The 22,357-nt window shown below is 38.8% G+C and overlaps 1 protein-coding gene and 1 long non-coding RNA gene across 13 annotated transcripts in view; one reads left to right on the forward strand and one right to left on the reverse strand.

Moving 5' to 3' along the window:
* Positions 1-12,074, forward strand: part of ZNF169 (zinc finger protein 169) — a 34,581-nt gene extending 22,507 nt beyond the window's left edge. The window contains exon 4 of the mRNA XM_059924351.1: positions 7,652-12,074. Coding sequence (XP_059780334.1) covers positions 7,652-9,195 — 1,544 coding nt within the window. The 3' untranslated portion in view covers positions 9,196-12,074. The remainder of the gene's footprint in view (positions 1-7,651) is intronic.
* LOC132366898 (uncharacterized) overlaps positions 6,842-22,357 on the reverse strand; it is a 78,185-nt gene continuing 62,669 nt past the window's right edge. For 8 of the 12 annotated variants that reach the window (XR_009503578.1, XR_009503572.1, XR_009503569.1 and 5 more), the window contains 3 exons: positions 20,592-20,720; positions 9,815-9,894; positions 6,842-7,963 (listed from right to left, as the gene is read on the reverse strand). This is a non-coding gene — a long non-coding RNA (uncharacterized LOC132366898). Of the gene's footprint in view, positions 8,009-9,814; positions 9,895-20,591; positions 20,721-22,357 lie in introns of all 12 variants that reach the window. The other 4 variants (XR_009503576.1, XR_009503574.1, XR_009503579.1 and 1 more) reach the window with 2 other exon arrangements.

Here is a 22,357-nt window from a genome sequence, read left to right on the forward strand (position 1 = left end):
TCTTTACGTCTTTAATTTCTTTTTCTTGCCTCATTGCACGGCAAGAAAATCAGTGCAATGATGAATTTAAATGGTGAGAGTAGACATCCTTTCCTTGTTCCTGATCTTGTGGGGAATCCTTTCCTCCTAAGTGGAAGTTTTATAGCTGCCCTTCAGCAGCTTGACAGACTTCCCTTCTATTCCTTGTTTGATGAGTTTTTATTGGGAATGGATGCTGGATTTTGTCCAATTTTTTTTGGGTATCTTTAGAGATGATCATGTGTGTTTTTCTTTTTTAGTCTTTTAATATGGTAAATTACACTGTTTTTTTTTTTCTTGTTAAACCAACCTTGTATTTCTGTTCATGCAATGCACTGACCTTATTCAGATTTTACCAGTTTGACCTTCACTTTTGTGTATGTGTATGTTTATTTAGTTCTATGAAATTTTATACATGTACATTCATGTAACTACCACTATATTCAAAGATACAGGACAGTTCCATCACGAGGATCCCTTCTGCTACCCTTTTATAGTCACAGCCAACTCCATCACTCCTCCCCTTCTCTTCTTCTGGCAACCACTAATCTGTTCTTTGTCTCTATAACTTTGTCATTTCAAGAATGTTATATGAAAGAAGTCATATCATATGTTACCTTTGGGGATTGCTTTTTTTCACTCAGCATAATTTTCTTTTGAGATCCATCCAAATTGTTGCATGTATCAGTATTCCATTCCTTTTATTGCTGAGTAGTAGTCCAATGTATGAATGTACCACAGTTTGTTAAACCATTCATCCATTGAAGGACATCTGGGTTCTGTATAGTTTTTGGCTATTATGAATAAAGCTGCTATGGACATTTGTGTATAGGTTTTTGTGTGAACGTAAGGTTTTCATTTCTGGCATAAATGCCCAAAAGTGCAAGTTTCTGGCTTATATAAATATGTTTAGTTTTGTAATAAAGTGCCATACTCATTTCCAGAATGGCTAAACCATTTTACATTCCCACCAGCAGTGTTTGAGTGATCCAGTTTGTCTGCGTCCTTGCCAGGATTTGGTGTTAGCACTATTTTTTTAAAAAAACATTTATTTGGTTGCACCAGGTCTTAGTTGCAGCAGGTGGGCTCCTTAGTTGCGGCTCACGGGCTCCTTAGTTGCAGCATGCGAACTCTTAATTTTGGCATGCATGTGGGATCTGGTTCCCTGAGCAGGGGTCGAACCCGGGCCCCTTGCATTGGGAGTGTGGAGCCTTAACCACTGCGCCACCAGGGAAGTCCCAGCAGTATTTTTTATTTTAGCCATTCTAATAGATTTCTAGCAGTATCTCCTTAGTTGGTAAGAGTAAGTAGTTTAGTGCGAGCAGTTCTTCTCTGGGGAGAGCTGAGTAGCTGAGCATATCTGAGTTAAGTGCACTGTATCAAGGCTTTACTCTTCTTAGAAAGAGACTTGTGTTCTCCCCATGGGTAGGTAAAAAGCTTATGAGTCCCTGTTCATGGGTGGCTATTGCTGTCATTTTGTGAGGTCTTCATGGCATGTCCTTAGCATCTACTCATTATGCTCAGATGATCTTTATCCCCAAGTGGCTGGCAGATATGAGTGTGTCTTAAGATCTGATCTGACCAGCAAATGGTTCTGGCAAAGATGATCTAACAAGTGCTGAGAGGAAAGGCAGAGTCTCCTCCTGGGTTAGCTCATGTGAGTGGCTGGCAGGAAGGGACCCATGGACTCAGGTCCAGGGTGTCCACTTGAGCATCTCCAGACACTGCAGTTTTAAAAGGGCCAACTTCTGGCAGCTCATCTCAGCTTAGTGGGCCCCATGAAAGGTGGTTGGCCCCAGGAGTAATGGGTAGCATGCATGTCGTTACCTAGAGTTGTTTATTTGTTTAAGGTGGAATTAACTTACAAGGAAATGCAAAATCTTAAGTATACTAGTCTGTGAGTTCAAACAATGCATATACCTCCAAAACCCAAACTATATCAAAATACAGATCATTACTGTTATCCACATAGTTCCCTTGTGGCCCATCCCAGTAAACCCCTGCTCCTACCCCTCAGAGGTACCACTGTTCTGATTTTATTTCACCATAGATTAGTTTGGCCCACTGTACAATTTTGCATAAACGGAATCATTTAATATATTCTTTTTTGTGTAAGGCTTCTTTCACTCAGTATAGTTTTTAAACTTCATCCATGTTGTTGCATACATCAGTAGTCTGTTCTTTTTTTAACATCAAATTGCATTCCATTATATGAATATATGACTGTTTATCCATTCTCCTTAATAGACACCTTGATGGCTTCCAGTTTTTAGTCATTTTAAAAAAGTTGCTATTAACATTCTTCTGCTAAGAATTTTTTGTTTGTTTTTGGTAAACCTTTGTTTTCATTTCCTTTGGATAAATACCTAGGGTATATTAGTTTTCTAGGGTTGCTGTAATAAATTACCACAAACTTAGAGGCTTAAAACAAAGAAATTTATTCTTTCACAGTTCAACATCAACATACTGGAGGGGCTGGTTCCTTCTGGAGGTTTTGAAATGGAGTCTGTTCTTTGTCTGTCTCTTAGCTTCTGGTGGTTGCTGGCAATCCCTAGTATTCCTTGGCTTGTAGCTCTATCACTCTAATCTCTGCCTCTGTGGTTACATAGGCTTCTTCCTTCTATATGTCTCTGTATCCAAATCATCCTCTCCTTGTAAGGATTCCAGTCATTGAATTAAAGCTCATTCTAATCCAGTATAACCTCATCTTAACTTGATTACATCTGCAAAGACTCTATTTCAAAATCAGGCCACATTCACATGTTCCAGGTTGATATTAATTTTGGTGGGATAATATTCAACTCAGAACACTGAGTCATAGGGTAACTGTATGTGTAGTTTTATAAGAAACGACGACTAGAACTTTTCCAGAGTGGTTGTACAATTTCTCACTTCCATGAACAACAAACACATGAGAGTTCCTGTCACTTCACATCTTCCCCAACAGTTTTCATTTTATCTCTGGTGATGGATGTGTAGAGTTATCTCATGGGGGTTTCCATTTTGCTGACAGTTAATGACAGTGAACCCTTCTGTATGCTTTTTGATCATTAATATATATCATATACCTTACTTTGTGAGGTATACATTCAAATCATTTTCCAATTTTTCTGCATTGTTTTTCTTTTTATTATTGAGTTCTATGAGTTCTTTATTAATCCTGGATACCAGTCCATTGTCATTTGTACATTTTGCAAACATCCTCTCAGTCTGAAACTTTTCTGTTCATTTTCTTAGCAATAACTTCTGATGAGCAGATATTTTTGAGGAAGTCTAATTTTCCTCTGTCATGAAGATAATCTGTATTTTCTTTTAACTGCTGTATACTTTTAGCTTTTATATTTAGGTCTACAGTTCATCTTGAATTAACTTTTGTGTATGGCATGAGGCAGGAATCAAGGTTTATTTTCTTTTTAATATGGATACACAGTGGCTCTAGCATCATTTGTTGAAAAGTCTTGTCTTTCCCTCATTGGATTGCTTTGTTGAAAATCCAATCACTGGCTAAGTGTGGGTCTATTTTTATGCTCTCTCTGTTCTATTCCTTCGATTAATATGTCTATCATTAAACCAAGTCACACTGTATTACTGTAGGGTCACTGGAAGTCTTGAAGTCAGGTAGTATAAGAAGTCTTCTCCTTTTGTTTTTCTTTTTCAGGATTGCTTTGGATAGTCTAGGTCCTCTGCATTTCCACTTAAATTTTAGGATCAGCTTCTCATTAAAAAAAAGAAAAAAAGAAAACTTGGGTAGTGTTTGAGATTTTAGTGTATCTATAGATAATTTGGGGTAGAAATTACATCTTACCAGTATCAAATCTTACAAGCCACTACCAACATCTTTTCAAATTCATCTCAGCAAAATAAAAATTTGTGATGCAAATTTGTGATGCAAAAATTTGTGATGCAAAAAAGATGCAGCTAAAGCAGAGTTTAAAGGAAATTTATAGCCTTAAGTGCTTATTTTAGAAAAGAAGTTCTATGATCAGTGACTTAAGAAGCTAGAAAAAGAAGAGCAAAGTAAATGCAAAGTGAGTGAAAGGAAGGGAATAATGAAAATAAGAGCAGAAATCTGTGAAATATAACACTTTATTAACAACAGAAAATTTTGCTAAGCCAAATGTTGAACGTCTGAAAAGATTAACAAAATTATATGTTGCTACATAGACTAATCAAGAGAAAAAGAAGACATGAATAATTCAAGAATGAAAGGGAAATTACTACATATCCTTCAGACTTTAAAAGGATATTAAGGGGATATTATGAACAAGTTGATACTAACAGGTTTAACCCTTATATGAAATGGATGAATTCTTGAAAAATACTACTGACACAGGATGGGACAAAATCTGAGTATAGTACATTTATTAAAGTAATTAAGTTGGTGGTGGATCCGTGAACCTACACAAGTGATAAAAACATTCCAAACTGAATCCAGCCACGTTTGAAAAGAATTACATACCATGTCCAAGTGGAATTTATTCTACATATGAAAAGCACAGCATTAGAAAATCCATACCACAGAATATTAATCAATTCATATTTATATATCCTCTAATAAGATGGAAGCTTTCTCTCTAGCTCTCTTCCTTTCTTTCTGAGTCTTCACCAAAATCACATATAACATCCGTGTTTCCACCAACAGTCCCTTCTTGTCAATCTAGGCTTTTTCTTGTATGTACCTCAAACTCTTCCAGCCTCTACCTATCACCTCATTCTAAAGCCACTTACACAATTTTAGGTATTTGTTACAGCAGCACCCACTTCTTGGTACCAAAATCAGTATTATAGTTATTGAGTAACAGAACCAATAGGACGTATGTACACACACACACACACACACACACACACACACACGGACATGAGATTATAAAGAATTGGCGCATGCAACTGTGGAGGCTGAGAAGTCCCAAGATCTGCAGTCAGCAAGATGAAGACGTAAGAGAGCCCATGGTGTAGTTCCAGTCCAAAGGTTATCAGGCTCAACATCCAGGAAGAACTACTGTTTCAGTTCAAGTGTGATAGCAGGAAAAACAAAACCAATCCCATCCATCTCCTCTCCACCATGCACCCTCCCATGTCCCAGCTTGAAGGCAGTTAGACTGGAAGATTTCCCTCTTATTTGGGAGAGGATCATCAGTCCTTTGTTCTATTCAGGCCTTCGACTGATTGGATGAGGGCCACCCACATTAGGGAGGGCAGTCTGCTTTACTCAGTCTTTCCATTTAAATGTTAAAGTCTTCCAAAAACACCCTCACAGAAACACCCAGAATAATGTTTGACTAAATGTTGGGGCAACCTGTGACCAGCGAAGTTAATACATAAAATTAACCATCACATATGCTAATATTTCTTTTATATTTTCTTAAAATCATGGAGATGGCATATTATGAAAGTTGTCCAATTTCCAGGAATTCTGATTAATATTGAAAAAAATGTTCCCTTTCTACATTTGTGGACCAAGTCTTAAAATTCTTTAAATTGTTTAAAAGCAGTGAATGCACATCATTCTTTCTTCTGCTGTAATCCAGTGTCTATGGTCATTTGTTTAACTCACTGCTATACTTTCCTTCCTCACAACTGCAGCTGCAGAAGGCAAAATTTCTTTAAGGAGCCATTAGACATGGATTTTTTTTTCCTTTGGAACGTTTAAGTTCATTAACAATTATTGAAGTACTTACTGGTTTGAAAAATCAATTGGCATGAGAGCAGCTGTAGATTATAAAAGAATTTATAAACTGATTAACTTTTTTCTACATCCTGGAAATTTCTGTGATTAACTGAAAAGCATTACCTTGGTAACATTTTATTTTTTATTTCTCCTTCTATTGAGGAACTTCTGGATGTTTAAAACCGAAGTGGACTTTGTAATTCTTAATCACTTCTAGCTAAAATTTGCCACATTACTAGACAGGTACAAAAATGATGAATGAGTAGTCATATTAGAGGCTATGGTTCCCATAAGGGCAGCGTTAACTATTTAAATCAGTCACCATATTTTATACAGAAGACACTGAATGGCACACCTGTAATGATGTGCCGTTTACCACTGGCCTTAGGCTTTATGCCTAGCCGGGAGTATAAACAGGCCAAGGAGAAGGCAGTGGCTGCTTTTCTCTCCCCATCACAGACAAGTAGACAGTAGTGCAATACTGAAAGCTCAGCTGTCAGAACTTTAGAATTACAACAAAGTATTTCTTGGAAACTGCAGGCCAGAAATGTACATACCTGCCACGAGTTTTGAAAATGTGGACAGCCTAGCTTAACAAAATAAACTGACGGATAGTTCAATGAGCTGAACTAGAGACCAACCATGGTGGGACCCCTGACTGAAAGGATGTTCACTTTCACAGTGAAAGTCCAGCAGGGTCGGCACTTGCGAGTGATTATCAAGGCCATTTCACAGGAGCTTCTAGGACTAGCAACACACACACACACACGCACACACAGAACAAACTAAATTTAGTGAATAGTTTGCTGAGGGGCTTTTAAGTGTTAGGAAGGGGTTTCATGGTAGTTATTCTTGTTAGTACTGAAAGCTAGCCTCTTAGACCAGATGGAATGAGTAGTTTTCTGTAAAAGGGTCAGGTCGTAAATATTTTAGTCTTTGTAGCCTTTATGTTCTGTGTTGCAACTACTCACCTTTGTTGTTGTATGTGAAAGCTGCCATAGACACAACATGAAGACAGAGTGTGGCTGTGGTCTAATAGCCCTTTATTTACAGAACACCTGGTTGGCTGTAGTTTGCTGCCCAGTGTTATAGACGGTTCATAAAATACATCTCATTTTTGACTGATGAAGAAAGAATCAGGTAGGTCTGGAAAGGCCTGGTATACCGAGTTTATTTAAGGTTCATGGTATTTTTCATCAGCTTCTGGCGGATAGAAGCAGGGTAATGGAGCAAGGCATACAAATTTGATATCTGTTAGAGCTATTTTAGGTGGAAATTTTTCCATTTACAACAGTTAAAAAAAAAACACTGCGAAAAGCAGGTCTTGGAGGAGTCAAAATCCTTTAAGGGGTTGCAGGCCTAGACTATGTTTTTGTGTTTTACTGCTGAATTCTCACTCCCAGATAGAGAACCCACTGCATAATGCTCTAGGAAATACTTGTTTAGGATGGGGGAAACACCTTCCAGTTCATTTCCCACATCGGTCTCTGACCTGTCCTCTCTATTGCCTCCACCATGGGGCCTCTAGGTGGAGTGACTGCCTTTTTTGACTCCATCTCTTCTTGTAGGAAATGTCCCTAAAGAAATTTGTAATAAGTTATGTAGTTTAACTCTCAGTAAAAGCATATATTTGTAGATATTGTTTACATCAGTGTTAATGACTGTGGCTTGTAAGATAATTGTATTGGGGGCAGATGTATAACTCTAATGGCAGCAATTTATAGGGCTAGAGCTGCCTGTGATGCTTTCTTAAAACTATTTAAGCTGGGCTGATATTTAGAGCTGGCTCATTGTGTGGGTTTTATGTGTTGTAAAAGGATATACATTAATGTGTCACCCTGGGATGAAAGGTAGGTCTGTGAAGGAAATCTTTGTTGTGGGAACATCTGAGGAATGACTGCTGGACAAGTGTTACCATCCACAAGGTACCTGTGGTGATTCTGACCGACACTTTCTCTCCAGCAGAACCAGGAACAGAATTCCAGCCCCATCTCTCCTGCCCGGTGAGTTTTTCCAGTCCACAGTTCCTCCATCAATATGTGCTCTGCGGTCACTCCCCTCAGATCTTCCCAGGTTCATCTGCAGGAAGCCACTTCCTACTAGAAGCTCCAAGCTGCTCGAGTGACAAAGCAGAAGATGGAGAGAGAGAAGGCTCTTGCACTTTGTTTGGGAGGCTGCAGCTGAGTGGGACTTCAAGGGCATTCTTCAGCCCATCTCAAGGTCAGCCAGTAGACCAGGAAGGCAACAGCGGTGGAGGAATAGATGAGGAGATGATCCCTGAGGAGGCAGATGCAATGTTGACAGGGGCAGACATCTCAGAATCTGGAGCAGTCATATGTGAAAAATACAGACTAGGACTTAGCACAAAGTCAAGCCTCTTTAGCCCCCAGAAGCTTCATGTGTGCCCTGAATGTGGCAGAAGCTTCTACCAGAGGTCAGACCTCATCAAGCACCAGAGGACACACACAGGGGAGAAGCCCTATAGTTGTAGGGAGTGTGGGCGAGGCTTTGGCCGGAAGTCCTCCCTCACCATACACCAGAGGAAACACTCAGGGGAGAAGCCCTACATGTGTAGGGAGTGTGGGCGACACTTCAGGTATACATCCTCCCTAACTAACCATAAGAGGATACACTCTGGGGAGAGACCCTTTGTATGTCAGGAGTGCGGGCGAGGCTTTCGCCAGAAGATTGCCCTCATCCTGCACCAGAGGACACACTTGGAGGAGAAGCCTTTTGTGTGTCCAGAGTGTGGAAGAGGCTTTTGCCAGAAGGCATCACTCCTCCAACACCGTAGCTCACATTCGGCTGAGAGGCCCTTCTTGTGCCTTGAGTGTGGGCGTGGCTTCAGGCAGCAGTCGCTGCTCCTCAGTCATCAGGTCACACACTCAGGGGAGAAGCCTTATGTTTGTGCCGAGTGTGGGCACAGCTTTCGCCAAAAGGTCACTCTCATCAGACACCAGAGGACACACACAGGGGAGAAGCCTTACATGTGCTCTGAGTGTGGGCGTGGCTTTAGCCAGAAAGTCTCCCTCATGGGCCACCAGAGGACACACACAGGGGAGAAGCCTTATGTGTGCCCTGAGTGTGGGCGTGGTTTTGGTCAGAAGGTCACCCTCATCAGACACCAGAGGACGCATACTGGGGAGAAGCCTTATCTGTGCTCTGAGTGTGGACGTACCTTTGGCTTCAAGTCACTCCTCACCAGACACCAGAGGACACATTCAGGGGAGGAGGCTGATGTGTACAGAGTATGTGAGCAAAGACTTGGTCAGAAGACCCACCTCACCTCTGACCAGAGGACATACTTAGGAGAAAAGCCATGTGTGTGTGATGAGTGTGGACGTGGCTTTGGCTTCAAGTCAGCCCTCATCAGACACCAGCGGACCCATTCAGGAGAGAAGCCATATGTATGCAGGGAGTGTGGTCGTGGCTTTAGCCAGAAGTCTCACCTCCACAGACATAAGAGGACCAAGTCTGGCCATCACCTGCCACAAGAGCTGTTCTCTTGACGTTTCCTTTCTTTTCCCTATGAGTGTGTAGATGGCAGAAATCACTAGGAAATGTTCCACTTTCCTTAAATTCAGTCGAGGAAAAAAGTGTTGCATTCTTTCAGTGATCTTAAGATAGTTGATTTATGGTTTACTTCCTGCACTAGCAATGTGTTTTAATTTGCTAGGGCTGCCATAACAAAATACCACAGACGTGGTGGCTTAAAGAACAGAAGTTTGTTTTTTCAAAGTTCTTGAGACTGGAAGTCCAAGATCAATGTGTAGGCAGTTTGGTTTTTACTGAAGTCTCTCCCCTTGGCTTGCAGATGATTGCATTCTTGCTGAGTCCTGAATGGCCCTTTTTCTGTGTGTGTGCTTCCCTGGTATCTCTCTTCTTCTGAGGACACCAGCCATACTGGGTTAGGGATCCACCCTATGACCTCATAATATTTACCTTTAAAAGTCACATTGTAGGTTATGGCTTCAATGTATGAATTTGGGGGAACAATTCAGTCTTAACAACTCAGCCCTCCGGACACTGCAGATTCACTTTCTTCACATACAAAATACATTCACCCCATCTTAACAGCTGCAAACATCTTAACCCATTCCAGTATCAACTCTAAATTCAAAATCTCACCTAAATCTCTTCTAACTTGAGTGTGGATGAGACCAGAGGTACGTTTCATCCTTTGGCACAATTCCTTTCCAGCTGTGAACCTGTGAACCAGAGATTATTTGCTTCCAAAATACAATGATGGGATAGGCAAAGAATTCACATTCCCATTCTAAAAGTGGAAAGAAGGATTGCTGGGTCCCAAGCAAGTTTAAAACCTTGCAAGGCAAATTATGTTAGTTTTTAAGCTTGAGAATAATCTTTGGCTGTGTCCTCTACCCTCTGGTCCCAGTGGGATGGCAGCCCCACCTTCTGGTCTCACTGGGATGGCAGCAGTGATACCTGGCCCACTGAGACCATGGAAGAACCATACGGCTCCTCAGACTTTTATTCTCTGGGCCTGTTTTGGAAATGACAGACCTGCTGGTCTCTGTTTCACCTTTGGGGTCATTCTTTGCTCTTCTTGATGGATAATGTGTTTGTAGTCAGATAGATAGTTAACGCTATTCTCCCTTCTTGTAGAATCCCAGAAATCTGACAGCCTGCCTTCATTTTGTCCCATCTAGGTCACCTTTAGTTCTACTGAGATGGTTGATTGGTTCCAAACTTACCTCTCTGTCTTTATTTATTTATTTATTTATTTTATTTATTTATTTTTGGCTGTGTTGGGTCTTCTTTGCTGCGTGCGCACTTTCTCAAGTTGCAGTGAGCGGGGGCTACTCTTCGTTGTGTTGCGCATGCTTCTCACTGAGGTGGCTTCTCTTGTTGTAGAGCATGGGCTCTAGGCACGTGGGCTTCAGTAATTGTGGCATGAGAGCTCAGTAGTGGTGGCTCACAGGCTCTAGAGTGCAAGCTCAGTAGTTGTGGCACACAGGCTTAGTTGCTCCACGGCATGTGGGATCTTGCTGGACCAGGGCTCAGACCCATGTCCCCTGCATTGGCAGGCAGATTCTTAACCACTGCGCCACCAAGGAAGTCCCCTAAACATTGTCTAGCCACACCACAATATTCTTTCCAGAACATGCTTTCTCATTTTTTACAACATGGATAGGATGAGAACTTTCCAAATCTCTAAATTCTGGTTCTCAAAATTTTGCTTAACATTTCCTTCAATTTATCTCTGTACTCCCACATTTTACTACAAGGAGGAAGGAGAAACCAGGTTGCACCTTCAACACCTTGCTTAGAAATCTCCTCAGCTAAATATTTGTCACTCGTGTCACAATTTCCACTTTCCACAAAATACTGGAACACAAGCCAGGTTCTTTACCACTTTATAACAAGGACTGTCTTTCCTCCAGTTTCCAGTATCATGTTCCTCATTTCTATCTGAGACTGCACCATAATCACTTGTAATGTCTGTATTCCTACCAACAGTCTGTTCGAGGCAATCCAAGCTTTTTATAACAAGTGCCTCAGACCTCTTCCAGCCTCTATCTAGCACCCATTTCCAAAGCCATTCCATAGTTTCAGATATAACTCTCAGTACCAAAACTATTCTTTTGCTAATGCTGCCATAACAAAACCAGAAGCTGGATGGCTTACGCAACAGAAATTTATTTTCTCAGTTCTGGAAGGTGGAAGTCCAACATCAAGGTGTCAGCAAGGTTATATTCTATTGAAGTCTCTCTTCTTGATTTGCAGATGGCTGCCTTCTTGCTGCATCCTCACATAGGCTTTCTTATGTACATGTGCTGGAGAGAGGGAGTGAGCTCTGGTGGCTCTTACTCTTACAAGGACACCAGCCCTATTGGATTAGGGCCCCAGCCTTATGCTACCATTTAATCCTTTTTTGTTGTTGTTGATTACACCATTTAATCTTAATTACCTCCTTATAAGCCCTACATCCAAATACTGGGGGATTAGGGCTTCAACCTATGACTTCTGGGGGGGAGAATTCAGTTCATAACACTGCCTTCTGGATACCCCAAATTTATATCTGGCCAACAACAATGCCATAAAGGTGTGTTCTGACCTTTGCTTTTCTTTCCCTGTGAGTGTGAAGGTGGCAGAAATCACTAAAAAATGTTGTGCTTTCCTGAAATGGAATGGAGAGGAAAAATGTTGCTTTCTTTCAGTGTTCATTAGTTGGTCTATCACTTACTTTCTAAGCAGCAGTCCTTCTCTATATTTTATGGCTGTTTGTTTTAATAAACTGCTTCTTTACAAAGTTGCACACCTAGTTATGTACCTTATTCACTCACCTCTCAAGAGCCCCAAGGTATTCAACCTCTTGGGAGACATGAGAATTCACTGTCTATTTTGTTCTGGACTCTAGTTCTGTAGAGGGAGAGCAATATTATAATAGCCTTCATCTTTACCCTTCTTGAGTCCTCCAAAGCCATATGAGATCTCCAAGCCATACACTCAGCACCACCCCCAACAGCTGATTGAAAGGCATCCATTAATACCCATCCCTGTAGTCCAAGGCCCATTGGCTGTGCATACATGCCACTGATTTAGCCCAAGGACTCATGGCCTTCAGTCACAGCCCTCCCTAGTCCTCCAGTCAGGGGCTAAGGAACTGGAGTACCCAGCTTTATATCCAGGCATTGACCATTGTTTCTTAATTTCTCTAATATCCAGAGTCTGAAAAATACCCAGTCTGTGACTGGCTGTGTGCCCTTGCCTTGGGCACTGAACGGTCACTACAGGATCATTTTTCCCAGGCCCAGATGGCTTTGCTGGCTTAAAGTCCAGAGGCAATAAAAGTTTAATAAAGTATAGTATACAAAAAAACAACAAAAACAAAAAAAACCAGAAACCTTTCACATGGGAAAAAAATACCGTAAGTAACATCAAAAGACAAATGATTGGAAGAAAAGTATATCAACATATAAATCAACATCTTTCACAGTTCAAGGGTTAATATCCCAACTTTATAAGAACTTTTAAAAATCAAGAGGAAAATACCAGATGTCCTATAGAAAAATGGATAAAAGACATGATCAGTTTACCAAAAGAGGTATAAAGAAATGAAAAGATGTTCAACTTCACTCATGATATGAGAAATGCAGATTATAACTACACTGAGATACCATTTCTCACTCATCAGCTTGACAAAAATTCAAAAGCTTGACAGTACTCTGTTATTTGTGAGGCTGTTAGGAAATAGACATTTTACTACATTGTTGGTGGGAATGCAGAATGGTAGAAGCCTTTTAGAGGGGAACCGGGCAATATTTAAACTGTATATACATACATACCTATTGACACAGCAAGCACACTTCTAAGAATCTAAAGAGTCACTTGCAATTTTATGAATATACACATGCACATGGTTCTTTTTCACAGCATTATTTACAGTTGCAAAATATTGAAAATGGCTTGAATGTTTAAGCATAGGAAGCTCTACCAACTGCAGCATATACACAATGGAGTAAAACGCATGTGAGAAAAAGTCTGAGGAAGAAGATATTAATGAAATATTATGGAGGAAATGTTATTAAGTGAAAAGAGCAAAGGGAAAAAAGCACATATAGTTTGTTACCTCTTGTGTCAGAAAGAAGGAAAAATAATGAACATAGTATTTGACTATATATCCTCAGTCTTGGGCAGTTTATTTTTATATGTGTGTTAGAATTACAAACAAATCTTAAGCTCTTTAGTAGGTTTGTTTCTTATAACAGTATGGTGAAGCAGTTTTGAAACTGTTTTGGATGCATTATAGGATTGAGCAAATGAGTACATGTGTCTATGTTGTTGGGAGCCAGGGTTCTCACTGTGGAAGAAAAGTCATACAAATATGGAATGGGACAAAGCAGGGAAGAATCCCAAGAGAATGAGCAGGAATTGGAAGTATTGGTGTGAACTTAAGATTTGGTAAGATTTGTATACGTGTGTCTGTACATGCTTATGTGCCCATGCATATTTGTATGCATATATATTTGTATATGTGTGTATACACACATGTATTTTCTATGTCCCCTGAAAAGTCCAGGAAGAATGCTCCAGTAGCAGTGAGCACATCTAGCATCCAGATCTTAGTCTCTAACACCATTTTCCATTAGTGGAAACCCTGGCTTCTTGGCTTACTGGCTGCTTCCAGGGTTAGGATAGGGTAAGTACAAGATGATTCTGGATCCAGAAAGTAAAAATGTGCTTAAAAACATGTTGGAGGATGACACTAGGACTGGGGAGGTAGTTTGAAGGGATTCCCACCCACTGGCCAAATCTGGGATGATTTGAGCACCAAACTACTTGAGTACACTTATAAACCACTGGGAAGAAAAAGAGAAACTTACAAGTCTATAACAATAAATATATAAGTCAATGAAGTCTATTGCTTACAGTAGAATGCCAATGGCAACTGGTAACTTCACTTTTTCCTCCTAGTATCAACAGCTTATATAATCATAGTACATTTATTAAAGCTAAGAAAGTAATATTGGGACATCACTATTAGGAACTGCACACTGTATTCAGATTTTCCACTATTGTCCTTTTTATGATCTAGGATCCAGTCTAGGATCTGACACTGCATTTAGTCATCATGTTTCTTTAGTCTCCTCAAATCTGTGACAGTTTCACTGTTTCTGTCTTTCATGACCTTGACACTTGAAAAGAGCTAGTCAGCTATTTTATTGAATGCCCCTCAATTTGGGATTGTCTGAAGTTTTCTCATTAGACTTGCATCATGGACTTTTTGCAAGAATACCACAGAAGTGAAGTGTACCATATCAAGGGGTACATGATGCCAACATGATTTAATCCTGGTGATGTTAACCTTGATCACTTGATAAAGGTAGTGTTGGACAGGTTTCTCCACTACAAAATCAACCATTTTTCTCTTTGCATACCCTGTTCGTTAAAAGTAATTAGTAAGTGTAGCTCATACTCCTAGGGAGGGCAATTAAGCTCTACTTCCTGGAGAATGGACCTTGTGACTAGAATAACAACATAGTGACAGTGCTTCTTACACTCCCCCATCCTATAGAAGAAAGTGGCCCAGTATTTCCTGGATCCCAAACTAGCAAAAGACAGCCCAAATGGGCTCATTTCTCCCTGGATGGAATGGAAGTCCTGCTGACAACACCAGGTGAGCCCAGCAGCACCAGCAGGCGGTATCAATTAGGACCCCTGATAACAGTAAGTGGTGAAGGGAAGTGCTCTCTTTTCTCACAGGACTGACACTCCCTTCCCCTCACCCAGGGACACTAGGTAGTTGGCTGGTAGCAGCCAGGGCAATTCTGCCAAAGAAATACCTGTCCCACAAAGTGTTCTTTATCCCCACATACCTGAGACTCCCCATCTACATGCAAGACACCTGGCAGCTAGGCACCACCAGCAAGGACATGTCCCCTCTCCCCCACCTTAAATTGCCCAGGCCAGGAAGAGATTCCCCTCCCCTACTGACAGATACCAGGTGGCCAGGAGACACTGGGAAGGGGGACCCTGATACATCAGTGGCTCAGCCAGTGAAACTTTTCCTATTTTGGGCCACAGCATCCCCTATCAAGAGACACAAAGAAACCTGTTTTGGGAAGCTCCATCCACACTCTCCAAAAACACCAGCAGGGAGGAGCAACAGTGTTACCAAATAAACCAAACACATTCATAGTATCACAAGAGTTTTGAAAACTGTCATTGGAACAAACACAGCCCATAGCGCTAGGCCAGGACCTGGGGGCCAAACCTAAAGACAGAGTGACTTCCTGCTAAAATGAAAGATTTAAATAAGATGCAGAGTCCCTTAACATCATAGCTAAATGTTCAGGATACAAAAGAAAATTACCCATCATACCAAGAACCAGGAATCACAAATTAGAAAAGACAATCACCTGACACCAATACTGAGATGGGACAGTAAAGCAGCCATCATCAAAATGCTTCAAGCAATTGTAAGTTCTCTTGAAACAATGAAACAAAGGGAAAAGTACAAAATTTCAACAAAAAGAAGGTATACAAAAAGTGAGGTGAAAATGATACAACTAAAAATTAGAAAATTTAAAACTCATTGGAGTCGGTCGATGGTAGAGTTGATATGACAGAAAATGGAATCAGAGAATTTGAGGACAGGTCAATAGAACTTAGCAAATCTGAACAAGAGAGAGTAAATAGAGTGGGATAAAAAAAGAATCTCTGGGACAAGGATAAAAAAGCTAATATTTATGTTATCAGAGTCCCAGAAAGAGAGAATGGGACTGAAAAAATATTTAAAGAAATAATGGCTGAAAACTTCCCATATTTGGTAAAGACCTAAGTGTGCAGATTCAAGAAGCCAAGTGACTATTAAGTAAATCCTAATGTATCCACACTAAGACATCATATTTAAAATTATGAAAACTAAAAACAAAAAAAATATTGAAAGCAGCCAGAAAGAAATGACTCATTACCCATGGGGGAGAGGGGAACACACCAATTCAGATGACAGCAGATACCATATGAAACGTTGGAGCTCACAAGGAGATGGCACAATCTTTTTCTTCAAGTGCTGAAAGAAAATACTGTCAACTGATGAATGCGCATCTGGCAAAACTATTCTTTAGTAATGAAGTGCAATGAATATGTTTTTAGATGAACGAAAACTAAAAGAATTTGTTGCTAGCAGACCTACCCTTAAACAATGTCTAAAGGAAGTTCTTCAAATGGAAGTAAATGATAAAAAGAAATACTGGAGTATTAGGAAGGAAGAAAAAATGAACACAAATGTGAGTATATATAATAGATCTTCCTTCTACCCACAAGATTTTAAAATCACATGTGATGACTGAAGCAAAAATTATAATACTGGTACTCTAGAAAATGATATTTAAAAATGGGAAAGATAAAGGGAACTAAATGAAAGTAATGTTTTCACACTTAACTACAAGTGGTAATATACCGTGAAAAGGCATGTATGTATACTGTAATACTCAGAGCAACCACTAAGAAAACTACAAAGAAATGCACTAAAAAACATTAAGAATGAATCCAAATGGAATCCTAAATAATAATCAAATAACCCACAGAAAAACAAGAAACAAGTAACAGAAAAATGAGAACCAGAGGAAACAAATGTAAAATAAATAATAAAATGGCTAACTTAAGCACTAACATATCAGCAAGTAACAGTTCTCATTACACCATTCGAAAGAGAGATTGTGAGGGTGGATTAAAAATCATAACTATATGCTGTTTATCAAAGTCAATGACATAGGTAGACTGAAAGCAAAAGGGTGGAAAAAGACATATCATGCAGTCAATTTTAAAAATCAGTAGTATACTAAAGTAGATTTCAGAGCAAAGAAATTTATTAGAGACAACAAGGGACATTACTTAATAATCATAAATCAATCCACCAGGAAGATATAACATTCCTATATGTATATGGACCAAATGACAGAATGCATGAAGCAAAAACTGATAGAGCAGAAAGAGAAATTGAGAAAATTCATTACTATTGACAATTGTTGGTATTGTTCTATCAACTGACAGAACTACTGGAACAAAAATCAACAAGGATGTAGTAGACCTGAACACCATAATCAAACACCAGGATCTAATTTATACACACACACACACACACACGCACACACACACACACACACATATGTATATCATTCCACCCAAGAACAGCAGAATACATGTTTGTTTTTCCAGCACCCATGAAACATTCACCAAGACAGTCCATATCCTGGGCCATAAAACACACTTCAACAAATTTAAATGAAAGGGTATATTCTTTAACCACAATGGAATCAAACTAGATATAAACAACAGACAACAGGAGAACCTCCAAAGACTCTGAAATTTAACAACACAGTAATAAACCATGGGTCAAACAGGAAGTCATTTCAAAGGAAATAATTTAAAAAGACATAGCACTGAATGAAAATACAACATATCAAACTTGTAGAATGCTGCTAAAGCCAGGATGAGAGGGGAAATATATAGCACTAAATGCTCACATTATACATTAAGAAATGTTTCAAATCAGTAGTTTAAATTCACACCTGCAGAAACTTGAAAAAGTGGCTTAAAATAAACCTAAAGGAAGCAGATGGATGGAAATAATAGAGATAAAAACAAATCAATATCATTCATACAGAAAAACAAGAGGTAAGGAAACAAAAAGTTGGTTCTTCAAAAAGGAAAATAAAGTTGATGAATCTCTTATAATTATGACAAAAATAAGAGAGAAGATACAAATCATCAGTATCAAGAATGAAATGGGATATCACCATAGATCCTGTAGCCATTAAAAGGGTAATAAGGAATTACTATGAACAGTTTTACTATACTCACGAATTCTGTGTCTAGAGAAAATGGAATAATTCCTCAAAAACCACATTCCAAAATTCTAGATAAAATAGATTATCTGAATAGTTACATAACCACTTAGGAAACTGAATTTATAATTTAAAAATTCCTGAAAGAGAAATATCCAGGCCCAGATGATTTCACTGGAGTATTCTACAAAACATTTGAAGAAGGATTAATTTTGTACAGTCTCTTCCAGAAAACAGAAAAGGGAACATTTCCTAATTTATTTTATGAGGCCGTTGTACCTTGATGCCAAAAGCAGACAAAGTACAAAACTGTAAAAGCACATACCAGTATCTCTCATGAAGATACAAGCAAGAATTCTCAAAAAAATTAGCAAATTAAATCAAACCATGTATAAATAGCATGATACCTTATGACCCAGTAGAATTAATTCCACATATCCTAGGCTGGTTCAATATTAGGAACTCAGCAATGAAAAAGAGCAAACTATTGATAAAAGCAACAACCTGGATGAATTTCCAGAAAATTACGCTGAGTGAAAAAAGCCAATCCCAGTAGGTTACATACTATATGATTCCATTTCTATAATATTTCTTAAAGTGAAAAAATTATGAAGAAAATAGTAATGGTTAACATGGGTTAAAGGTGAGGTTAGGGGGACAGGAGAGAGGTGGGTGTGACTAAAAGGGCAACATGAGGGCCCTCTGTGGTAATGAAACTCTCTTGTGTATTTAGTGGTGAAAAATGGACATATGCATGTGGTAAAATTGCATGAGGTAAATATACACATGCACACACAAATTCATATATGTGAAACTTGGAAACCTGAATATGATTAATGGATTATATCAATGTGAATATTTTTGTTAAATACTTGTACTATAGTTTTGCAACATGTTGCCACTGGAGAACACCATGAAGGGTACACAGGATCTCTATTTTATTTCTTACAATTGTATGAAATATGTATAAATGTAAAACTAAAGTTTTATTTTTAAAAGAGAACCAAGGTAAATTTTAAGCCATAAAAACTCTGTAGAGACTCCTGCTCTAATCTTGCATATACTACATCCCATTAGGGTTAGAGAAGAATTTTTAGGACACATTTTAGGCCTTTTTTCTTTTATGAATTTTACAGTATTTGAGTTAGTTGGAACTCACGTATTCCTGCTACGTTGTAGGAATGCACGATGGAATAGAGTAATCAGAAAGAAAGAGGGCTTCCCTGGTGGCGCAGTGGTTGAGAATCTGCCTGCTAATGCAGGGGACATGGGTTCGAGCCCTGGTCTGGGAAGATCCCACATGCCGCGGAGCAACTAGGCCCGTGAGCCACAACTGCTGAGCCTGCGTGTCTGGAGCCTGTGCTCCGCAACAAGAAAGGCCACGATAGTGAGAGGCCCGCGCACCGCAATGAAGAGTGGCCCCCGCTTGCCGCAACTGGAGAGAGCCCTAGCACAGAAACGAAGACCCAACATAGCAATCAATCAATCAATCAATCAATCAATCTTTAAAAAAAAATAAAATAAAATAAAATAAAACTTACCTACCTTTAAAAAAAAAAAAAAAAGAAAGAAAGAAAAGATTCTTCCTGTCTCCCAATGCACAGGCCTTTCTCCTCACCACTAATGGTTAATTTTACGTGTCATCTAGGCTGGCGCACAGTGCCCAGATATGTGATTAAACACTCTGGATGTTTCTGTGAAGGTATGTTTTGTAGGAGATTAACATTTCAATTGTTGGACTTTGAGGAAAGCAGTTTACCCTCTAGGATATGGGTGGGCTTCATCAAATCAGTTGAAGGCATAATAGAACAAAGACTCATCTTCCCCAAGCAACAAGGAATTTTGCCAGAAGTCTGCCTTTGGACTCAAACCACAACTCTTTCCTGAGTTTCCAGGCTTGCTGGCCTCTCCCGTCAGATTTTGGTTTCACCATGCCTCCAAAATCGAGTGAAGTTCCTTAAAATGAATCAATTCTTCTCTATATACACATCCTGTTGGTTGCATTTCTCTGGAGAACACTGACTACTATGCTTTATATTTCTATCCTTTCCCTCTTTTTCCCCTCCTTTCTCTTATGGAAGCCCTCATTACTTTATCTCCCTCTGCATATGAATGCACTATGGCCTGCTTTGGCTTCAAGGTAATATTCTAGGGCCTTATGAGTTTGCTGCTTCTCTCTCTCTCTCCCCCGCTCTCCTCCCTTACCTTCTTTAGTCCCATGTTCTTTTATTTGTGGGAAAGAGCAGGAAAAGAAATGGGTGGTGGTGGTGAGATTTTTGTTAGGTTTATGAATTATCCTTAAGGGAAATTTCAAGGATGTAGATAGATGATAGCAAATGAAATTCTCTCTCCACAAATGAGCTGTCTCCACAATCTATGGGCTACTGATTGTAATCTTATAGCTGGTATGGTTGTGCAAATCTAAGGAGTGTTTGAAGTTAGGATAGGAGCATATAGAATTCAGCTAGCAGGAAGCAGACAGGTCATCACCCTGAGAGATTCTGAAGACACATGGAGACCCTTTGTAACTAAACAGTTGTGTGCCAGAATGTTCTAACCATTGCCCCCTGCCCCAGCAGGTGGTGGCTTACCATTTCACGACAACATACATCAGTTGCCTTTCTTGAACATGGGTATGAGAGGACCCTCCAATAAACTTCAGTTAATTTGATGTTTTCCATCATTTTGACATTATGTCTCCTGTTCTTCATCCTGCAAAACTAAGCCAATAGTAGTATATCGCTGAAATTGTACTTCATAGTTTGGGAACACAGCCGTTACAAAGTAGAATATAATAAAACCTAAAAAAAAAGAAAAAAGCCTGAGGAGTATGGTTATAGGAGGATTCAAAGCACAAAAGGACTCTTGGAAATTGAAAGTATTCTTGTAAGTCAGGCAAAATTAAGCTTGTTTTTCCTGAGTATACAAAAGCCAACAATATTTATTTATTTCTTCATATGATGAACAGCTAGTGTACATAAAGTCATAGTTTTCATGTCCCCCCTTTTTCCATATTTAAACTTTTTTTCTTCTTAGCATCGTCATTACAGTGTATGTATGTATGTAGACATTCGATAATCATGCATATAGTGTAGGATAATTAAAGCTTTAATTTTCAATCGTGAAAAAAATTACATAATTACAAAATTATCTTATATTAAGATAATGTAAATTCTACCTTGATACTGTAAATTTCAGAATTTAAGCCTTTAAAGATTAAAGATTATGCATATAGGGGTTGGCATGTGCCTGCCTGTGGGTCCAGTCTGGCCCACTACCTGTTTTTGTAAATACAGTTTTGTTCTTACAGGGTCTCACCTGTTTGTTTGTTGTCTATGGCTGCTTTCATACTACAACACCAGAGTTGATTATTTGCAGCAGAAATGGTATAGTCTTTAAAGGCTAAAATATTTACTGTGTGGTCTTCTACATTTGCTGACCCCTGATATTTGTAGGAAAGAATAGAAGTAAAATTATTGCATGGTAAATAAGTATGTTTGTTTATTCAATTTTAAAATTCTGATTTCCATAGGAAACTTTAGCCAAAACATGTTCATTAGTGATTTTCAAGGTTTCAGTAAAAGATCTTGCATGTTAAATTCAAAAAAATTTTTAAAGACCAATGTGTCAATCTTGATGTTAAAATCTTCAAGGAACACATTTTTAAAATTTACATAGACTTTCTGTAAAGTAGCTCTATAGGTTCAGATGATATGTTGCACTGTCTACAAATCACTAAACCACTGGTTTTCTGACTAGTTTGAATGCATGTTTATATTTTTATCTTAAATTTATTTTTTTGTTTTATTTGACCAAAACAACATACATAGGAAATTGAAGATATTTCAATTAATTAGGCTTTTTGTGAGAAACTATGACAGATTTATATAAAGTATATTATGCTAACATTACTTGTATATTGTGATAAAATCGTGGAGACAATATATTATGAAAGTTGTCTAATATTAAAAATGTCTTCCCTTTTACATTTATGGACCAAGTCTTAAAATTCTTTAAATTGTTTTAAAGCAGTAAATGCATAGCATTCTTTCTTCTGTTGTAATTCACTGTCTATGGTCATTCATTTAACTCACTGCTATACTTTTATTCCTCAGAACTGCAGATGCAGAAGGAAAAATTTGTTTAAGGAGCCATTAGACATGGATTTTCTTCTTTTTCCTTTGGAACATTTGAGTTCATGTATAATTATTGAAGTACTTATTGGTCTGAAAAATCAATTGGCACAAGAGCAGCTGTAGATTATAAAAGAATTTACCAACTGATTAATTCTTCTCTATGTCCTGAAAATTTTTATGATTAACTGAAAAGCATTACTATAGTAACATTTTATTTTTTA

The sequence above is a fragment of the Balaenoptera ricei genome, chromosome 6, assembly GCF_028023285.1.
Source record: "Balaenoptera ricei isolate mBalRic1 chromosome 6, mBalRic1.hap2, whole genome shotgun sequence".
Classification (NCBI taxonomy): Eukaryota; Metazoa; Chordata; class Mammalia; order Artiodactyla; family Balaenopteridae; genus Balaenoptera; species Balaenoptera ricei.